This window comes from Mangifera indica, chromosome 1 (genome assembly GCF_011075055.1).
Source record: "Mangifera indica cultivar Alphonso chromosome 1, CATAS_Mindica_2.1, whole genome shotgun sequence".
NCBI classification, from domain to species: Eukaryota; Viridiplantae; Streptophyta; class Magnoliopsida; order Sapindales; family Anacardiaceae; genus Mangifera; species Mangifera indica.
Genome location: NC_058137.1, coordinates 25,825,480 through 25,846,781, shown reverse-complemented (window position 1 = coordinate 25,846,781; position 21,302 = coordinate 25,825,480). Strand labels below are relative to the sequence as shown.

The 21,302-nt window shown below is 31.9% G+C and overlaps 1 protein-coding gene and 2 pseudogenes across 1 annotated transcript; 1 reads left to right on the top strand and 2 right to left on the bottom strand.

Annotated features, from left to right (window-relative positions):
• Positions 1-987: 987 nt before the first annotated feature.
• LOC123227645 lies at positions 988-19,624 on the bottom strand (annotated as a pseudogene).
• On the top strand, positions 7,447-10,107 carry LOC123220979 (disease resistance protein RUN1-like). Its single transcript, XM_044643633.1, has 2 exons — positions 7,447-8,058; positions 9,043-10,107. Exons 1-2 carry the CDS (start codon positions 7,580-7,582, stop codon positions 10,076-10,078), a joined length of 1,515 nt encoding a protein of 504 aa, XP_044499568.1. The 5' UTR covers positions 7,447-7,579; the 3' UTR covers positions 10,079-10,107.
• On the bottom strand, positions 12,203-16,168 carry LOC123221014 (annotated as a pseudogene).
• Positions 19,625-21,302: the final 1,678 nt, after the last annotated feature.

The window sequence follows — 21,302 nt, the reverse complement described above, 5'->3', positions numbered from 1 at the left end:
AGAAACAAAATACCCTTGTTTTTTCTTGATGTAATTTGTAACAATTACTTAGCATGTTCATCGTTTTCTATGTGGAAGAACCCAAGAAAATACTTTTCATGAAGGGTATCATTTGTAATATCTTTACTCCAATATCTTATTTTAATCCACTATCAATATACTATTTACTTTGGATAAAGTATCTATCATGATTTGATTTTTGAAATTTGTTACCTAGAATACATCTTAGTAAAAAACTCACAGATAATTTAATCAGTCTTATTTTAGTATATCCAAAAAATGTAAAATGCACTTACGAACTTAACATCTCTATTATATTTTATTGATATAAGATTTGCTTTGAAGTATTTCATTCACCCTTTCTTATAGGATTTAGTGTTATCACTAAAATTTGGTTTACTATTACTCAAAAAGACACAAAGAATGACTCTAATATCACAATAGCCTATAAGTAGCACTCCATTTCGAATAACTTTAGAATTTTGGGATATTACATTTATAATAGTCAATCATCTTTTTGGTATCTTTTGTGAGTTAGATCAAGAAGAAATTTGTGCTCACATATTCTCATCATTGGTGTGGAACTAAATGATTATCTTTTGTGTGAATAGGTGAAATTTGAGAATGATACAAAATATCAGTTATGGGAAAGGTAAAATCTCCAACTAATTGAAAAATTGATATTTAAATTTTTATCTCACATGTTTTCAATTTTAGATGTCTTCAACCAAATTTTATTAAATAGTGGAGGGGTGTTATTTACAACAATTCTACCTTCAATGTGATCATCATATTTTCTTGTGTCATTGTTCAAGAAAAAGTAAAAATTATCTTGTGTCAACACATATTAATTAGTATTAAGCCCCTTCTTTCCACTCATTCATAATGAACTGTTGGCTGCCTAATCAGTCAGAATCTGCCATGGCATGGTCGCCATATCACACTATGTTTCTGAACAAAGCAACGCTACAAATGGGTACACATATACACTTAAAAGTGTGACCATATAGTTTTATTGTTTCTTAACAAAATTGACGAAAGTTTTACAACTTGGCAGTCGCCTCCAATAATCTGAAATTACACCTCCATCCTCATCTATACACCCTTCATACTAGGCTTGGGGTTTCAGTTTCTCTGCTTGCAAGAATGGCCATTTTAGTCCAGTTTGACACATCGAAATCAATAAAAGGGAGCTGGCTTGGCTAGAGAGACCACAGATCCAACCAATCCACAAACCCTGTACCAAATAAAGCATTCAATATCAGTAATTCAAAGAATGAGAAATGAAGAAGTTCTTAACAAAGTACTCTAAACTTTGGTCTCACTTTAGCATAAAGTTTTAACTTAAATCCAAGTACTGCAATTAGCATGCCAATGAAATAAAATGTCGCTAAGTTTGCCCACACAGCCAAGTGTTGCTAGCCAAATCCTCTTGCTACACCTGCATCATAAACTCTCTTGCATTTACAATTGAAACATTTCTATGTTTGGAACCTTGCATATTTTTGTGGAATATTTGGATGATACAAACCTGATAAGACAACTTGCACAGAATCAAACGTTATCGAGATTGCAACAAGGGGTGTCAAAGAGGCAAATTGCTTAATGATTTCAGTGCTGTCACTGAAGAAGCTAGCCCAGACATTGTGGCCAAAGGCTAAAGCAAGAACACTATAAGAGCAAGGAAGATAGAGAGCTTAAGAGTCACAGCCATGGCATTCTTCGCTTGACTGACCTTTCCTGCTCCCAATTCATTTGACACCCTCGTGCTGTCACAAAAATACAAGTCTTGTTTCTATTAGTTTTCTAAAACGCAATGCAGTAGAAATTCTCTTACTTTATAGCAACTAACCTTGCTGCGGCGTTGAGACCATAGGTAATCATATAAGCAATGTTATGTGTATTCACACTGCAGATCATAGAAACCAGAAAATAAAAAAGCAATCACAACCCAGTTTAGGATTGCAAAAGAGGAAGGGAGAAAATCAAACAGAAGTGAAATGCACCACATTGCAATCAACGAAGTGGTTTGTTCTGAGTTTGGCATCAATCCAGCTAAGAACACAAGAACCTCAAAGGCCCAGTACTCCAAACTGGAAAAGAACAAAAATAAATAAATAACTAGTAAGATTTAGGGTATACCTCTTTCGAATGCAATTAATGTTGAAAAAAAATTGGCTCTTTAGATTTCATATGAACTATTTTAATCGCTTTGTATTTTACAAAATCTATAAATAGAGGTTTTGGTTTTTATTTAAGATCATCTCAAAAACAGTTGTATTGAGAGAATCTTATTATTAAGGATTTCTAATAGTTTATTTTTTCTTTGTAACTATTCTTTAGAGATAGTGAAAGTAATCATAGCGTCGAGGACATCGGTACATAGTCTGTCCATTTATGTGCACCATGCCTGATTCTCTCCAGCACTGTTCCGTTGAGACAGTCTCAATTTAAGCAATTAATGATCAGTGTGAAGTAATAGTTTAAAGCTTGAAAAGAAGTCCATGTTTTTAAGGATTTTTATCCTATGAATTAGAACAATCTCACGGTTCATCAAATTCTTCTGAAAAGTCTCCAAGAGCAATAACAGCAAAAATAATCAAGAACATAAATTGAGCATTTTTATTTTCAAAAAATAAAATAAATAATTAAAATGATGACTAATACAAATGGACCAAGCTTTGTATTTCTCACGTGAGGAGGAATCCATCGATTTATTAGAGAATCATGATTTTAACCAAGTTATTGTGCGTGCGAGACTAACCCTTAAACAAGATAATGTTTATAAATCACAAGGAAACTGCATTATTTGTTCTATCTAAAATGAACTTAAAATCCTAGTGATTGTTCTACAAATTAGGTTAATTAGACAATAATTTTACTGTGAATGGATCAAAATTGGGCTTTTGTGTCAAATGATATATATAAAGTACAAGATTTTTTTACAACAAAATAGTGAGAGCCAAAATCTATCATTGCAATGTTTTGGTAGAAACCTAACAAAGTTATTATAAGTTTTTTACTTTGATTGGGTCACCAATGTAAACTACCATTTTTTCATATCAACAAATTGAAAAATGAAATATGATAAGATGATGATAAGAAATAGAAATCAAAAAAAAAAAAAAAGGAATGATAAGAGATTTTTGGTTTTTCAAGAAACGAATGCGAATTGTCACTACTTGTGTTGAGTTTTACATATTTTACGTAAAATCACACTATTTTGTATATTGTAAAACAAATTCATTTTATCCTGTATAAAAAAAAAATTAAAAATATGACAATGTATAATGGAATCATTTAACATGACAAGCATATTAAAATACACATTTATATGTTTTTTATTAAAAAATACAACATAATATGCTTATAACATTAAAATTTACCAAACACATACATATACGACAATTCCCCACATATTTCTAAAAGGTTCTTATAAAAAATGATTTTTCCGATCAAATTTCACATGCATGGAGATTTCTCAAATCCAATATCATTTGAACTATAAACTAGACTTGAGATTAATAATATACAATTTATAGGGGTGTTTGTTTTAAATATTAAAAGATTATTTTAATAATTTATTTTTTATTATTAATATTATTTTATTTTATTTGTTAAATAATAAAAGATTCCGTTACAGGAGAATATGAAACTGCCACAATTTAGTAGCGGGGAGAATATGAATATATCATCTTCACAGTTTAGTAGTAGTGGGTGTGCCTGTGTATATCCTGACTAGCTAATACTTAGTCCTTTATATTTGAATAACGTGCAGGATTTTTTAGTATTTTTACGTTAGGTGGCATGTGGCTGGGATTAGAACTGCCCGGCCAGCTGTGAAGAAAGGGTTTTCTAGTTATATGTGATTAAAGGACAGCGTATATATCAAATTATATAACTCGAACACTTCAATCTTGGTCTGCAATCTCTCTGTGTGTATATATATTTTTTACCGGTTGCTTACATTTAGACTTGGTAAAATTTGACACAATCTATTAATTTGATATGATATGAAATAAAAAAAAATTAGGTTAAGATTATGATTTTCAATATAAAAAATAGTGCAAATCAGGTTTGGATTACCCTTAAAAATCGAGTCCGGTTAGGGTTAACACGAAGTCAAATCGAATTGATGCAAATATTTTAAATGAAATATTACATTCAAAAAATCTATAATATCATTTATCTTCTTCGTTTGTTAAAAAAAGGTTTCAATCTATAAAATCTCTATCTTTAATTTGAATCAACAAAGAAATCGACATTATATCGTCAAACACCAAATTTGCGTAACCCAAAAATATTCATTTTAATTTAATAATTCTTTTTGGTAAACTTATAAAAAGCTATTTGTAGTTTATCTGTTTTTTATTTTTATGGTTGGTGTATTATAAACATTGTTATTTAAACTTATTATGTTTGATATATCATATATTTGTTAATAGTTTTAATATATATGACAATCACATTCATCATATGGATTGAAAATTAAATTTAAATATTTAACAAGTGGTTGTTAATCCTATTAGTTATTACTTTCATTATTTTAAAGTTGAAGTTATAAAGTTATTTGGGTTCTTGATTATGATATTCTATTGTTTTATCTCTACTAAAGGTGTGTATAATTCAGTTCAAACCATAAAACCAAACCGAACCATTTAAAAATTATGATTTGATTTGTAAAATGGTTGGTTTTGGTTGATAAATTTTTGAAAAATAATTTTTACTTTGTGTTATTTTATAAATGAGTTTCAAACTAAAATAAATTGTAAACTGTTTTTTTTTTTAAATACATATATATAATTATATTTAATAATTTTTTAATAAGCAATTAGGTATACAACTTATTTTTTTATATTTGTTTTGTCATTTTTTTACATGTATATTTTATTTATATTTTATCTTTATTTTACATGTTAATATTATGTTTTAGAAACTATAATAAAATTAATTTTATAAAATAATATATACTTATAAATGAATGATTTTAATAGGTTCAAATCGTAATTTAAATCGGCCCAAATAGTATTTTTTTAGTTTGGTTTCAAACCTAATACGGTTTTGTTTGGTTGAAAATTTTTTCAAATTATTTTTTCAGTTTTGTTTGAAAAAGCTCTTAGACAACACTAAATCTGGTTATTCACACCCCTAATTCTACAATTGATCATATAAAAATATAATAAGTAAACTATAACTATTAACGTAAAATAAAACAATTTGTTTTAACAAAAAATCGTTTTATGTCAAAATATTTTTTATGTATTTTAATTTGATAAATACGTGTCTTTGTATATTATCTTATAGTACATTATGTTATTTTTTTATATTTGACAAAGTGTATTGTTTTGTTATAAATCATATCGTTACGTATTATGTTTTAACATAACTTTATTTGTTACATAATAAGAGTTATTTTGAATTAGATCAGATCAATACAAAAATATTTTAATGCGGCTTAGAATTGAAAAATTTTTATATAATTTTATTTTTGATCAAATTAAAGTTTAAAACCTTCAATTTAAAAACTGAATTGATATGATACAGATACGATAAAAATGATATGAATTATCAGCTCCACTTGCAACTAACTGGTTCTAAATCCAGCGACCGCCAGCCTGCTTACAACTAACTGATTCTATTCCAGCTACCTCCTTAACTAAAAGTAATAAAGAAACCTACCCGTCATTGAAACTAAAGAAAGATAAAAATAATAACAGTTAAAAAAACAGAGAGCAAGTTGTACAGTAAATAAAAGAGAAAGTAATTTGTTAAAAATTCTCTACTAGCTTACATACACAGACAGCGTGATGCAATCTCATAAGTCCGTAGAACAAGACAAAATGGTTCTCACACAATAACCAATCCTGAATTTGTTGCTCTGCTGTACCAGCTGTCACAGCCTCCTCATCCTGTTGACAATATCAGCAAATAATCTCTACTCCACGTGGGTGGCTTACGCATTAGGCTGGACTTCTGTGACTGTTGTGCTTCAATGGTCCCCTGTTAAAGAAAAAAAATTAAAACTTTTACCCTTATTTAAATTTACGTTTATATTTATTTCATATTTTTTATATTTTAAATATTTTTATTATTTTATATGATAAATTATTTAAATTATTTTTATCTTTAATTTTAAAAAACTAAAATTAAATTTATAATATTATTTATTTTTAATATATTATAAAGAGAGAATATATATAAATATTTAATATCAATATTTGAAATAAAATTTATATATATGTATTAGAAAAGATTAAATGAATTTAAAATTATTAAGTTTAAATTTTTTAGATTAAAGGTATAAAAATTATAAACTCAATTAACATAAAAAAATAATCTAAGAAATCACTCATAAAGAACATGCACTAAAGTACTTGGTGTTTGAATATACCATTTTAAAAATAAAAACATTGTCAAAAGACTGATTTTGGCTAAGAAGAATATTTTGGGAGGGGGGGTTGGCGGTGCAAATTTTCCTTTAAATTTTGCTTTAAGGGGTTGGCGACCCCTTCATATTGCAAATTAAATTTTTTATTTAAATAAAGTCATATGTCTTTACTTTGATTTTATTTAATTTTTATTTAAATAAATATATATTTTTTGTTAGAAATATTTTTTCTTAAAATAAATATTATTTTGTTAAATAATAAATATTTTTTTGTTAGTTATTCAATATTTACTTGACATATGAACTATGATATATAACTAAATATATATTTAAAAAAATATTTATTCAGTTAGAGTAAATATTATTTTGTTAGAAAAAAAGTGTCAAAAAAAGGTTAACGACGCCAACCCAAGTTAGCGATGCTAACCAATTCTTCGTCTAGAAATTTTTCAGATCAGAATTTTTGTATTTTTTAATCATCTATACAATATTATAATAACTTTAAACAATGAAAACAACATGAAATAACAACATTAAACAATCTAACAGTATAAAATCACAACAAAATTTAATTTCATATAAAATTATGAACATGAATCTACCATACATTATTTGATTTTCAATTATTTATAAAGAAAACACATAATATATGCGCTTAAATCAAGATTGACTTGAATGTGGACAATTTTGTTGTGAAATCTTTGCAACAAATGTTAATTCTCTAAATAAATCTACGAATTTTCATCTCTCCTCCTTTGTGTCCAATTTGAATCATTTATAATAGTTTTCTCACGGGTTTTATTATTCAATCACATATGTTCTCTATTAAAAAAATATTTTTCTCATACTGTAGAGATTTTTTTTCATTAGAAAGTTGAAGAAAAAGATTTTCTCTTTCTATATGTAGGAGTTACATTGAGAGAATATTTTTAAAAAATAAAATACTGTTATAATATTTTTATTTAGGCTTTGAAATAGGTGTTATATATGTATAAATGGTTAAAAAAAAATGGTAAAATTACAATTTTCCGTAAAAAAAAAAAATGTATGTCAGTGAGTAAGGAGTAATGCTAATGATAACCGTCGGTGATACTGATAAATTCAAAGGCACCGCCTGGCGGTTTTAAATAGAGAGGTGATGAAGAACTGAAGTAGTCAGCAACTTATCTTCTATCTCTACTGCTACGAACAATGGCTGCTTCTTCTTCTTCTGGAATTTCCCTTGAGGAGAAGTATGAAGTTTTCCTTAGTTTTAGAGGCGAGGATACCCGCTATGGTTTTACCAGTCATCTCTACTCAGCTTTGACTAGGAAAAATGTTAGAGCTTTTATTGATGACGACGGACTTATCAGAGGAGAGCAAATTAGCCCGGCTCTTGTGAGTGCAATTGAAAGATCAAAGATTGCAGTTGTCGTTTTCTCAGCACGCTATGCCTCTTCCCAATGGTGCCTTGATGAACTTGTACACATTGTTAGATGCAAGGAAGAACTAGGGCAGATTGTGATACCAGTGTTTTATCATGTACAACCGCAATATGTCAGGCGGCAATCGGGGTCTTTTGGGGATGAATTTGCGAAGCTTCCAAGGCGTTTTAGAGAAAAGTCAGAAACATGGAGGAAAGTTTTGACAGAAGTGGCCAACCTAGCGGGCTGGGATTCAGACGTCATCAGGTAATGTTGATGGGAAACTACATGACATGATAACTAATTTTTTTTTTTAAGTGAATATTTATCGTCATTATTTTGAAGTCAAAAGTCATAACTTTCTCAACTCAGGCTACGCCATTTCGCCAACTGCCATAGCATCCCTTTTCCTATTAAGCCAGTCTCAGCCTTCTGCGGTTTTAACTTCTTATTTGAGGGACAAACATAAATACCAAAAAAATATATATATATTAAAACCTTTAGCAGTTTTCTTATTTGTCCTGTCTAAAATCTAAAATCACATCTTGTCTTTTCTGCTATAAACAAATCGGTGGAAGTTTTCTATGTCAAATGACTATTTCCTTCCTACCTAAAGTTTGAAGAGAGGACTCATTCTCATCTTTTTACGTAGAAATTAGTCGTTAATTATTTCTGCCAAAAAAAAAATTTATATAGTCCTTTCTAATTATTATTATTAGCGTTTACCACTGGCATTAAATTTCATTTTAACTTTAAATACTTTTTTTATTTCTATTTTATCCTGAACTTATTTACTATAATAAATATTTTATTTTATTTTTCTTTCGTCATATTTGAATTTAAAAATTAGCTATTGGCATCATTCATTTAACTGTTGTTGACATAGTCAAAGATATGAGTTTGCATGATTTAATTCAAACCATAAAATCAAATTGGATTATATAAAAATTATAATTTGATTTGATTTAGTTTATAAAAACCAATAAAATCTAAAAAATTATAATTCAATTATTATTTAATAAATATAATATATTTAAAAGTGAAGGATGTTTTAAACCTGAACCTAAATTAAGTCAAACCTTATTTTTTTCAATTCTAAACATTTTTTCAGCTTAATATAAAAGATTTTTAAACAGCACAACCCTAGTCAAAGAAATTGTGAATAAACTAAAATGGCAGTGATTAGTATCATTCAAATACACGTTTATTTGTTATGTCTCATACAAATATACTACTTTTGGTATTTGCTAGGCATGAAGCTGTACTTGTACAGCAGATTGTGAGCGACGTCTATGAAAAGCTCAATTATCTATCGCTAGTGAAAGAAAAGGAACTGGTTGGTGTGGAAAAACATATTAAAGAAATCGAATCTCCCTTATGCAATGGATCGAAAGACGTTTTCACAGTGGGAATTTGGGGCATTGTTGGTGTTGGGAAGTCTACCATTGCTAGTGTTATTTACCACAGAATCTATGAACAATTTGACAGGTATTGCTTCATTGATAATGTTGGGGAACGGGCGGGAAGAAATGACGGACTAAATTCACTACGCAAAGAAATTCTGTCAGCAATCACATTGGTAGACAGAAATTCTCTAGTCTCGACGAAGGAAGAGTCTGGCAGGAAGAAAGTTTTCATGGTATTTGATAATGTGACACAATCTGATCAAATAGATTTTTTAATCGGCGGTGATGCTTGGTTTGGTCCAGGAAGTCGAATTGTTATAATAGCCAGAGATGAACAAGTTCTGACAAAATGTAGAGTGGACAAGACTTACAAGCTCGAGGGATTATTGCATAATGACGCTCTTAAGCTTTTCAATTCGTATGCCTTGGGAGATCCCAAACCCGGGAAACGTTTTTCGGAGTTATCAGAAAGCTTAATAGCGTATGCTAAGGGTGCTCCACTTTTTCTTAAATTATTGGGTTCCTTTCTATCTGGAAAGAGACCACAAGAATGGGAAATTACACACGATAGACTTAAGAGAATCCGTAATGCAGATTTTCGGGAAATATTACAAATTTGTTATGATGGATTAGGAGATAGAGAGAAAAAGATATTTTCACAAATTCTGTGGTCATTGAATGGTGTGGACATGGATCACGTTAAAGTAACTCTGCAGTACTGGAATAATTCCTCACCAGAGAAGGAGATCAATGCCCTCGTAAATAAGCATTTAATAACCATTACCAACAATAAAGTGGTAATGCATGATTCGTTAAAAAACATTGTCCGTAAGCCTCTGGTGGATCGGTCTGATGATATTGAATATTTTATAGCTTTTTAATTTTTTTAATTATTTTTTTGTTATGTATTTTTGTCTTTTGAAATTGTTTTTTTTAAGTTTTTTCCATAATAATAATTAATAATTAATAAATTTAGATTTCTCATATGATCTTTTGGTTTTTTCATAAAATTAGTAATAAATTTATTACTATTTATTTTTCTGTAGCATTAATGAATACTTTTGAATTAACGTAAATAATTGGATTTCCTATGTAAAATAACAATAAAACTATGTGTACCCACTTTGGATACACAAATATATACATATTTATATGTGTCATTATGTGATTAGATGGTTTGAATTAAGAATAAAACAATAATCAATCATATAATGACACATATAAGTATGTATATATTTATATACCCAAAATAGATACACATAATATTGCTAGTAAAATAAATAAATAATAATTTTTTGTTTAAATTTGCGGACAATATCGTGTTAGGTTGGTTGGCCCACCAGCTGTTACAGCATATGCCAAGCCTCCATAGACCGTGCTAGAAAAAGGGCTTGGGTTGGGCTTAGGTCAGTTTGACCCCTTGGCACCTTCTTGCCATTCTTTTTTGTTAGGGATGTTCGATTTCAGTTTTTAAAGATTAGTTTGGTAATCTATTTTTTATTTTTTTGTTTGATTTGTTAGTAATAAAATATTACAGTAATCTTCTATTATTAATATTGATATGATATATAATATAAGTAATAATCTGATTATCACTTTCACTTTAAATATTTAAAAATTATTATGAACTGAAGTATTATCAATGACTCAATGTCTCTACTCGTCGCTCAGTCACCAACAATTGTGTTTTTGTTGGTTACAATCTTGTTTCTTGGATTACCAAAAAAGAACATGTTGTACCTCAATCTAGAGTAAAGTTTCAATATCATGCCCAAACTAGTAAACAACCAAGAGTGACCATTCAACAAATTTTTTAAAACAAAATACAACATCTGGTATGTAAAAAGACAGTTGATAAAAAGCATCCAAATGGAGAAAACAAAGGTCTCCGATGGAAGCCAATGCACCCATATAGAACAAACAATTCATTCAAGATGTCACAAACGGTTGCGTCGATTTTCAAAGGATTCCTGCCAGAAAACTTCTCGACCCATCTCTTGCTACTTGTAACAAATCATGCACCACTACTTTATTGTCCGTGATACAGTAACACTTACTAAATGTCTATTTACCAGGTATTGATCCCTATCTTGGTGGGAAATTATTTCTTGTCTTCAGAGTTCTTGCTACCACATCTATGTCCACACCATTCAATAAGAACGATACATCTAAAAATATCTTATTCTCTCCATTTTCTAATCCATCAGAGCCAATTTTAATATTTATGAAATCTGCATTAGGAATTCTCTCAAGTATATTCAATGTACTTTCTCAATCTTGTGACTCTCTTTCCAGAGAGAAAGGAACCCAAAATTTTAAGAACAAATGGAGCAACTTTAGCATACACTAATACCCTTTTCTGAAGCAATGAATAATGAATACAGTAATAAAGCGTGTGTGCAATGGAGTGTATATTTATTTTGACAATGCGCAAGCTTTCTCCGCTGTCTCTCTAATTCAGTTGGGACATTTTAACACTGAGAGTTCCCTTTCCTGTGAAGCCCTTTTTTGCCGATCTCTGGTCTGTATGAATATGTTATTCCTTAAACTCGAAAGGGTTTTGAATGAGACAGTCTTAGATCAAATTATACTCAACAGGGTACTGCAATCCACACACACAACCTTAAAATCTCATCTTGGACATGGAGCGTACAAAAACCATGTGCTTGGACTGCTCAAAATCAGTGATTAAGTCCCTGTAGCCCATAAATGTGACATAAATTGAGCACCGTTGCAGTCAATGCTTCGTTGCCAATACAATCAATTCTGCTTTTCTCAGCTTTTATCATGGATCAAGTCGAGGTAAAAGAAAGTTATGTGGGAATTCTTGTTTAACATGTACACCCATTAATGCCTCATTAGCTCAGCTGACAGCTATCTTTTACCAGGGAAACAATTATTGGCAGTATAATTCTAGGATCATAATCTCAAAGGCAACTGACCAAAATTATCCTGCTTCAGCTTTCTGGTGGGTAGTCGGCAGTAATTTTCAGATGGAAGTTATGTTGAAATTGAAATCAAGTTTCACCTGCTACAGCATTGAGTGATTTTATTTAATGCAAGTCGAATTTCAAATCATTCAAACAATCTTCCATCTGCGTAAATGAATTAAAAAACATCTATGTAAATAATACAAGTCTCCTGTTGTCTTCACAGCTTCCATTTGCTGTCATTACAACGAAGTTATATTTTGGGTGGGAAACGGCGTCAAGGGCAGCCAAAAACAGATAGCCCCAATATGTATTCTAATTTGCTACTGAAAAATGTTTCGCAAGATACAGCAGGAGATCCCCACCCAGTTCGATTGATGAAATCAGATGTTCCGTCGAAAGAATGTGAACTGCAACATGAAATCATATGAAATTTACTCAAAAATCATATTTTCTTCTTCCACTCGCCAGGATGAGACATAAGATATCTGAAAGGTTAGAAGAACTTAAGAAATTCCGAGACTCAAGCATTAGGCGTTTCCTCGATCTCTTAAAATGAACAACCTGTATGATAATACAATCAATGTTTTAGATAATGTTAGCATATTCATTATTCTGAGCCAAACCAGAGACTTTTGACTCCTATGTTGGCGATTGAACAAGATCGTTATGAGAAATTGAAGTTGGTTATTAAAGCATATCTTAACATCCAAGGGCATACCATGAAATTGGCCTGCACCCTCAGGCGGAGTCCAATTGTATGTAGCACAAGGTAAAAATAGCACAGAAGCACCGCCAATTTCTTCGACAAAGGCCTGTGCTTTGGTGAATCTCCTTGTATCAAAAGATGCATGAGACTTGACAACCCAAGCAAGAGCTAACTGATCACCAAGCATTCATGCATCCGGAAATGTAAATGCTTAATACTTCCTGAAGAAATACCTTTGCCCTGCAATCAAATTTAACATTTTCATTTTCTTCTGCGGTATATTTATATGAATTTATCAGCATTTCTCATTTGTACCAGGATATTATGATGAAAGAAAAGAGAAGAAAAAGGGGCTTTTGGGGAAAGGAGTGAATGTATGATCTATAAATGTCAAAGTGGAAAACCAAATTCATCGGCAGAACCTGATTATCCTAAAAGGTCTATAAGATATCATTTTTAATTTGGCAACTGGGACAGAAACATTCAACTCTTTCTTTCAATCATCTCAGTTTTCTAGAGAAAAATAAATGCATTAAAACAACAAATTCTGCACGTTAAAATCCCATCAGGGGTGCCTCTAACAGCTATAAATCCAGAATTCAGAGGCTGATCCTTGTTATTCCTGAAAGTTAGTGCCAGATGGAAGTTTTGGTGGTTTTGAAATATATGACCCAAGTCATCAACCACAGCTATATCTGAGTCAGTGAAGATGTAATGATTTATATGCCCTCGCCCCTGAGAATTCTCCTCAAGCTTTCTTTCTAGAAAGGTCTGCATAAAAGGAATAACATTTCAACAAGAAAAGATAAACCAGAACCATTCATAGCATAAGAAATAAAGGTCTTGATTTCCAATGTTAGCATTGAATAAGTATTTCTTCAATAAATATCCAGATATTAATAATAAATTAACAATCTTCAGTGGCAAAAAGAGGGAAGGGATAGGATTTGGTCTCCTAATTGATATCAATGTATATAGTTAAGTTCTGGAAACAATTTTTATGATCATAATTATCAGTGAAAACAAAAATATTCTACCTATTTATCAGCAATTTACTCTTACAATGTAAGACCTGATTCTTTGGAGCATCAACTTGTCTCAAGAATATTCACCCTCTATTGGATATATGGTGACCCCTTTTCTGTGCACTGAGAGATCTGAAGCACTATCAGTTAGAATGATTACATCACTTGGGGGCATTGTCACCTGTAATCAATTGAAATTTAAAGAATTCCTCAATTTGCAAAATTGAAAATCTATGAAACTCAAAACAAGTTTTGATGGATTTCCAAATACCCACTTGAATGAAGTTAATGAACACATTCAACATAGCCATCGACCTCTCTGTCTTACTATAAGGAGCATTTCCAACAGTAAGCAAGTTTGATGCACTACCGTCCGCGTTGATACCAAGCAAGGTGTTATAAATTGTGAAAACAGTGACAAAAGAAATTCTATCTCCAACACTTGCAACGTAAGAAGAGGCTGAAAAATGGGTCTTGTTGAGAGCTTTGATGCCAGAGAAATTTAAGAAACAGTGAATGCACAGTCAAAGCCCAGACAATAGTGGAGGAACTTGGTTGCAGAAGCAAAGAGTGCATTTCCGAAGACAATGTTCAAATAACCACTGGTGTAGCACCACTACAACTCCGATTGTGAAATTTATATATATTTACATAAGTACCTACTGTGGCTCAAAAAATTCTACCACTCCAGTCCACACAGAATAAAGAATAGCTTATAATACACAGAGAAGTCATTGTCCCCACTGAGATGTAACACTATTCAACAGCATATTTAATCATAACAATATTCAGCGTTGTAGCAGCCAAAGATTCATGTCCAGCATATTAATGTTAAACATGCACAACAGAATCCAACTAATAATCTGACCATTAAGTTGTATCTTCAATAACCAAATAGGTAAGAGTTATTAGTTCCAAACAAACTATTCCAAGCTCAAAATGAACAAGTGAGAGACAGAGTATACATGAAATAAGGAAAATCTGCTTTTTCTATATCCAATAACTCAAACTGCAAGTCAAAATGTTTAAGGCTACAAAGTAAATTAGTGGATCATTAATAAGTAAAAAAAAAGCGAAAACCTTCGCATCGCAAACGCTTAGGCAACCCTTGACCAGCAGCAGGCCCAAGAACCAGATGATCAAACTTCTTTCTATTTTTCTTGGGCAGATCTTCTACAATAGAGTTTTTGTGCAATTCAAGAACTGGAAAATAAACCAATTATATTCTATCAAAACCATAACAAATCAAGGAAACATTAGAAAATTCCACTGTATCATAACGGAAGAAGACAAGAACAATTACCTGATAACAGATAAGGAAGAAAGAAGAGTAGTGGGAGTAAGAAAAGGTAAAGGCGCCATCCAACACCTATTCTCATTCCAGAAAAACCATTAAAAGGATTTGCCGACTCAGAAACCATTGCCAAGACAAAAGGAAAAGCAAAAGAGCATTATATGCATAGTATATTTCCCTTCTGCGCCCAGTCATTTGCTCCACTGATGCTGCAAATAAAAAAACAATAATTTTACCAAGTGATTGCAGAACTTATACAACAATCATAAGTTTTAAATCACAAATACCACTGGGAAAATGAAAAAACAAAAATAAGAAGATGACCAATATCCATCTGCAATTTTACAAGATGCCAAAACATGATCCATCATACACGAACACTTTTATACTGAAAGAGTTAACAAACAGCATATGACTCTAAACGAATTCTATTGCTAATAGACCGAAACTCATGAATTATTATGATTTAATTAAACACTAAAAGTTTCAATAACTTAACACAATTATTCACCTAGTCCGTTACCAACACACAGAGCGATTATAAATTCAATTTATTTCCCATTATCACAGCTATCATTACTAAATACGAACTACTTACAAAGTAATCTCTGCTTTCTCTAACAGCAGAAAGAATTCCAGAAGCCCCCACTTCAAACCAACCATTTCCGCAATAAAGTTAAGATTTTCGGAGGCCAGTTGAATATACAGATCTCAGTTCATAGATACTTGACAATGTAAAGGGTCGCAAAGGATGGCAGAAACTACTCACAATATAATAAACGTAAAAAACAAACCTTTGGGAGAGAAAGAGACTAACCTAGATAGATAAAGTAAAACCCAGAAACCGACGCTGGTATTAATTGTGACCTAAAGAAGAAATTGAGAAAGAGATCTCGATATCCTTTAAAAACCGCGTCTTTGAAGCTGTCATAAGCCTCGGCACTCTGCTTCGAATTACAATCCTTTTGTGGCTATTCTGAAACAACTGCTTTTTTTCAACATTAAATCTTACGGCATTAAATAATTAAAAGGCCAACAAACTATTTTCCACTCAAAGTATTCTCTAACTCAACTTCTCTCCCCTTAATTTTAAAAATTCTATTTATCCACTAATAAACTATTAAAATTATCAGAACTCTAATTTTTTAAAATTTTATTTCTTTTTCTCTCTAAAACTAATCATTTCTCTTATAAACAAAATTTTAAAAAATGATATTTTCCATCATAAGATTTAATTTTCAAACTCTGATGTCATTACTTGTGATCTCTCTTTTCTAAAACTTCTTTTCCCTCCAATGAGATCTCTCCACCTAGTTAGATCAAATCAAGTCATGGAGACAGAGTTTCATCTTCCCAAAAGAAGACTCATCTTCTCAAACGATGATGAGATCTTTATTCATATACTTTTGGTTTAAAACCTATTAAGATTCTATGATTATTGACATTTTTGTTTCTCATATAATGAACACAATTGGACATTCATGTCAATAGATCAGATTAAGAAAACCCAAATATTATTTGATGAAAAAGCAGTTGAATATCTTCAGAGGACAAGATGTAAAATTTTATTTCAATTCAATTTAGCTTAGAATTATACATATATGAGCCAAAGTCTAATACGTGTAGACAAATCCCACATTGGCAAAGTATGGGAGAGATGTTGGGTCTATTTGTATTTTGTCTTTATGTCCCACATCGGTTAAGTTAGGGAGAATTTGACTAGTTAAATAGTCTGTGAGTTTCTTTAATTGTTAAAACGTGTTTTGGGTTATAAAGCCTAAAAACAAAAACCATGATGGACTACATATCCAAAGTGGGCAATATCTTGACAGTGGATCAGGTTATTGGACCAAAAGTGTTACAGATGGTATTAAAGCGACTCTGCATGCCCTCTTAAATGATGGTTGGGCAAACCTCAGTGAAGACACTAAGTCTCGTAGGGGGGTCTCGTAAGGGGTGTATGGAATACCTTTAGACAAATCTCACATCAGCAAAACACGGGAGAGATGTTGAGTTTGTCTGTACTCTATCTATGTATTCTACATCAGTTAGGGGTGGGAGAATTTGACTGTTTAAATAGCTTGTGAGCTCTTTAAACTGTTAAGATGCGTTTTGGCTTACAAAGCTCAAAAACAAAAACCATGATAGAGTATGTGTCCAGAATGGACAATATCTTGACAGTGGATTGGGTTATTAGACCAAGGATGTTACATAAAGTTAGGATCATTTGAAAAGTTCATGAATGCTCATACTAAGAGCAAATAATTTGATAAGTTCATGTAGAAGTAGATTCGATTTGAGCCAAGCTTAGCTGAGTTTGGGGTTGGCTCAATTCAGACTAGGTTTACTTGATCAAGATTTCAAATTTACAAGAGCAAGCAGCTGTATGATGTATCTCGTTCCTGCTCGTTTAACATATGGCTTTCAGTTTCAGCCCGACATATCAAGTTCCCTTGGACATAAACTGGTCATCATCTCAACTCCCCACAGATCCTTTTACATTAACAATATTTGGGATTTCATTTTCTCTAATCACAGGGATCTGCCTATATTAGTCCAGTTTCGCCAGAGTGCTATTAATAGAAGGGTGCTTGCTTGGGTAGTAAGACCACAGATTAATCCAATCCACAAGCCCTGCATAATGCACCAGACACACAACATAAATCGAAGAACACACTTTAATTGTTGCATCGATCGATCCCTCACCTTAGCATGAAGCTTCAACAGAAATCCAAGAATTCCTACTATTGGCATCCCAATGAGATAGAATGTTGCTAAATTAGCGCACACAGCCAAGTGTTGCCAACCGCATCCTCTTGCCACTCCTGCACCATAAAACTTAGAAAATTTTGACACACAAGGAGGAGAAATACAGATTATGATTTGCAGGTTTAGTGTAGAAAAAATGAGTGAAACAAACCTGATAAGACACCTTGCAGAGAGTCTAACATGATTGAGATTGCAAGCAAGGGTGTCAAAGAAGCAAATTGCTCTATCATTTCAGGGATGTCAGTGATGAAGCTAGCCCAAATGTTATGGCCAAAGCTAGAAGAAGTATTACTTTTAGAGAAACGAAAATTGAAAGCTTGAGAGTCACGGCCATCGCATTCTTGTCTCTATCGATATTTCCTGCTCCCAACTCATTTGACACCCTTGTGCTGCATCACACAAACATAAACTTTCTTTCTATAAATTTCTGTTGATGGAAACCAACAAACTGAAGAATTTTTACTGACCTTGCGGTAGCACTGAGGCCATAAGTAATCATGTAGGCAATATCTTCTGTATTCATACTGAAGATTAATAAAGCCATATGAAAAACAAAAAAACACCCATCTGTTAAAATGTTCATCAAGGATAAATAATCAGAAGCACAAAGAGTACTTTACCATATTGCTATCAATGATGTTGTTTGTTCAGAGTTTGGCATCAATCCAGCTAAGAACACAAGAATCTCAAAAGCCCAGAACTCCAAGCTGAGAAGGTAAATATGAAGATCATAATTGAGTGAAGGTTTTATATGATTTAATTGCTGTGAGATTCTAAGCCCATTCCAAGGGAAGAATGAAAATTTGAGCAGACTTACCATACCATTGCTGCAGAAGGTAAGGTAAGGCTAGTTTTAGGTTTATGAAGATGTAACTGAGTGATTCAAAAGAAAATCCTTCCCATGTGCGTTCAAATTTCTTTGCACAGAGGACATATATTGCCAACAAAATGGTGGAAATCCATAATGAAACTGAAGCCGCCAATGAAGCTCCCTTGAAACCAAGGGGTGTCCAATGAATAAAAGCACATGCAATACTAAAATGAAAGCTGAGTGGAACAGCTGAGAACAACACCAATGGCTTCACAATGGATTGCGTTTGAAGAAACTTTAAAATATTCTGAAAAAAGCCATATGCAAACAGCCCAGGAATGAGATATCCCACATAGAGGGCTGCTTGTTTTGAAATATCGGAATCTTGATTAAGGAAAACGAGAATAGGTTCAGTATAGAACCACAGAATGGACACTACAATTGAAAAGAAAAAAGATATAATGCAAGATGACTGTAAATATATTCCCAGCAAGCTGTACTGTCTAGCACCGAATCCTTGACCGCAAAGGGTTTCCAGGGCTCCACTTAATCCTCCCTAAAACAATAACAAAGAAAGAACCCATTTCACAGAAAACTCAATCATATAACGATGAACCATTTCATAGTATTTTCTTCATATTGGTGCATACCATGAGAGAGAAGCCCGTTACAGTGGCCCAGGAGTTCGCAAGAGTGGCTCCGGCAAGTTCAAGTTGTCCTAGGTGGCCAGCAAACATTACAGAAACCAAAGTAATGGCGTAGTAGAAAACACTGGTGATAATAACCAGTGTAAGTGAAAACAGGCTTGAGCTTTGGCCTCCTCCACATCCAAAATTTTCTTCCAGCATCTTGCTGATGCTCCATGCAAATCACCTGTGACCACTGGCATCTTTAATTTGCGCACAGAGTTATTCTTGTTTGTGTCAGCTTCTACGAAAATATATTAAATGTACTTTTTCCAACCAAAATCCAGGGTATAAACAGGGGAGGAGAAAGAGGGGAAGAAGAGTCAATAACGTAACCACGTCAAACATTACACTGTACATACATTATAAAATTCTTATAGTAGTATCTATACCATAAATATAGATATTAAGTTAAACCACGGAAAATAGTCTTGTAACTTTTTTATCTTCTTGTTTATTTCTATTTATTCTTATTAAGGACATTATTTGTAATATCTTTAGTCAATTATCGAACCACTGTTAATGTATAATTTATTTTGAATATATAATTTATTTTGAATATACAGTTTATTATGGTTTGGTTTTTCAGAGTTACTACTCAAAACTCATCTTATTAATTTACAAACGATTTAATTAATTTTATCTTAATATTCCAAATAATATAAAATATATATGCAAACAAATATATCTACTATACAAAACTTTGAATTATGTCTTAATTGATAATAAAAATGGCATCAACAACTATAATCATTTTCTTTTTTTTGGGTAAAGCAAGAGACAGAGCCCAAAAATATAAATAAATAAATAAATCAATTGGGAGTTAAAACTCCCCTGAAATCACATTCTAGGATCTCTTAAAATTTAGGACAAGCTTCAAAAAAATATAAAAAGGGGTTATGTAGAAGTAAGACTCTTTTTTACAATTCAATCATTAGCACAATTTGTTTCTTGAGTAGAATGAAGAGTGTTTATATTCCAATTCAAAAATAACATATTCGGTATGTTAGTAGTAATGCTGACATTATGACCAATAATAAAGTCCTTACTAAAAAGGTCAAAGGACAATTTCCCACCCAAAGTTTAGTGAAAAAATAAATTCTCATCCATTAACTTTCAAAAACCCAAATACCCACCTATCAGTTAAAATTTATTGTTGACATTAACGGTAAAATGATTATTTAGCTAAAAATATTAAAAAAACAAAAAAATTATCACATTTGGCCCCCCTAGGTTTAAAAACTAACATTTTCCCCCACCCAAGGTTTGAAAATTCACCATTCCCCCCTAGGGTTTAGAATTTTTTTTCTAGTTTCTTCGAGGAGTAGAGCCGGCCTTCCCCATTAATCTTCTGTTGGGAGCCAAAGAAGAATGCCAACGGATCTCAACCACAAGTAAAAGCATCTCCTCGGTGTCGTCATCGTGTTATTCGTCTCCTTAGAGACGTCGATCAATTCGTCTCCTCGGTGTCTCTTTCATCGCACAATTTTTCTCTTCAACGTCTCTTTCGTAGAGCGATTCGTCTCTCCCACATTTGGAAGGAAAGGGAGCGTCGGTGAGGGAGAGAACTCTAGGAGGAAGAGATTGACAGAAACGGAAATGCTGATAAAGAAGCTCACTAGAAAAAATTGGGAAAAAATTTCAAACCCTAGGGGGGAAATGGCGAATTTTCAAACCTTGGGTGGGGGGAAATGTTAGTTTTTAAGCCTAGAGGGGGCGATATGTGATAATTTTTTAGCTTTTTAATATTTTTAGTTAAATGACCATTTTACCCTTAATTTTAATGGTGAATTTTAACTGATGGATAGATATTTAAGTTTTTGAAAATTAATAGGTGAGAATCTATCTTTTAACTAAACCTTGGGTGAATAATAGTCCTTC

What these genes read in the sequence shown, in the direction of transcription:
- LOC123220979 (XM_044643633.1), top strand. Translation starts at nt 7,580, where the DNA reads ATGGCTGCTTCTTCTTCTTCTGGAATTTCCCTTGAGGAGAAGTATGAA. An exon ending in TGGGATTCAGACGTCATCAG is followed by an intron (nt 8,059 to 9,042) that starts GTAATGTTGATG and finishes GGTATTTGCTAG; the next exon opens with GCATGAAGCTGTACTTGTAC.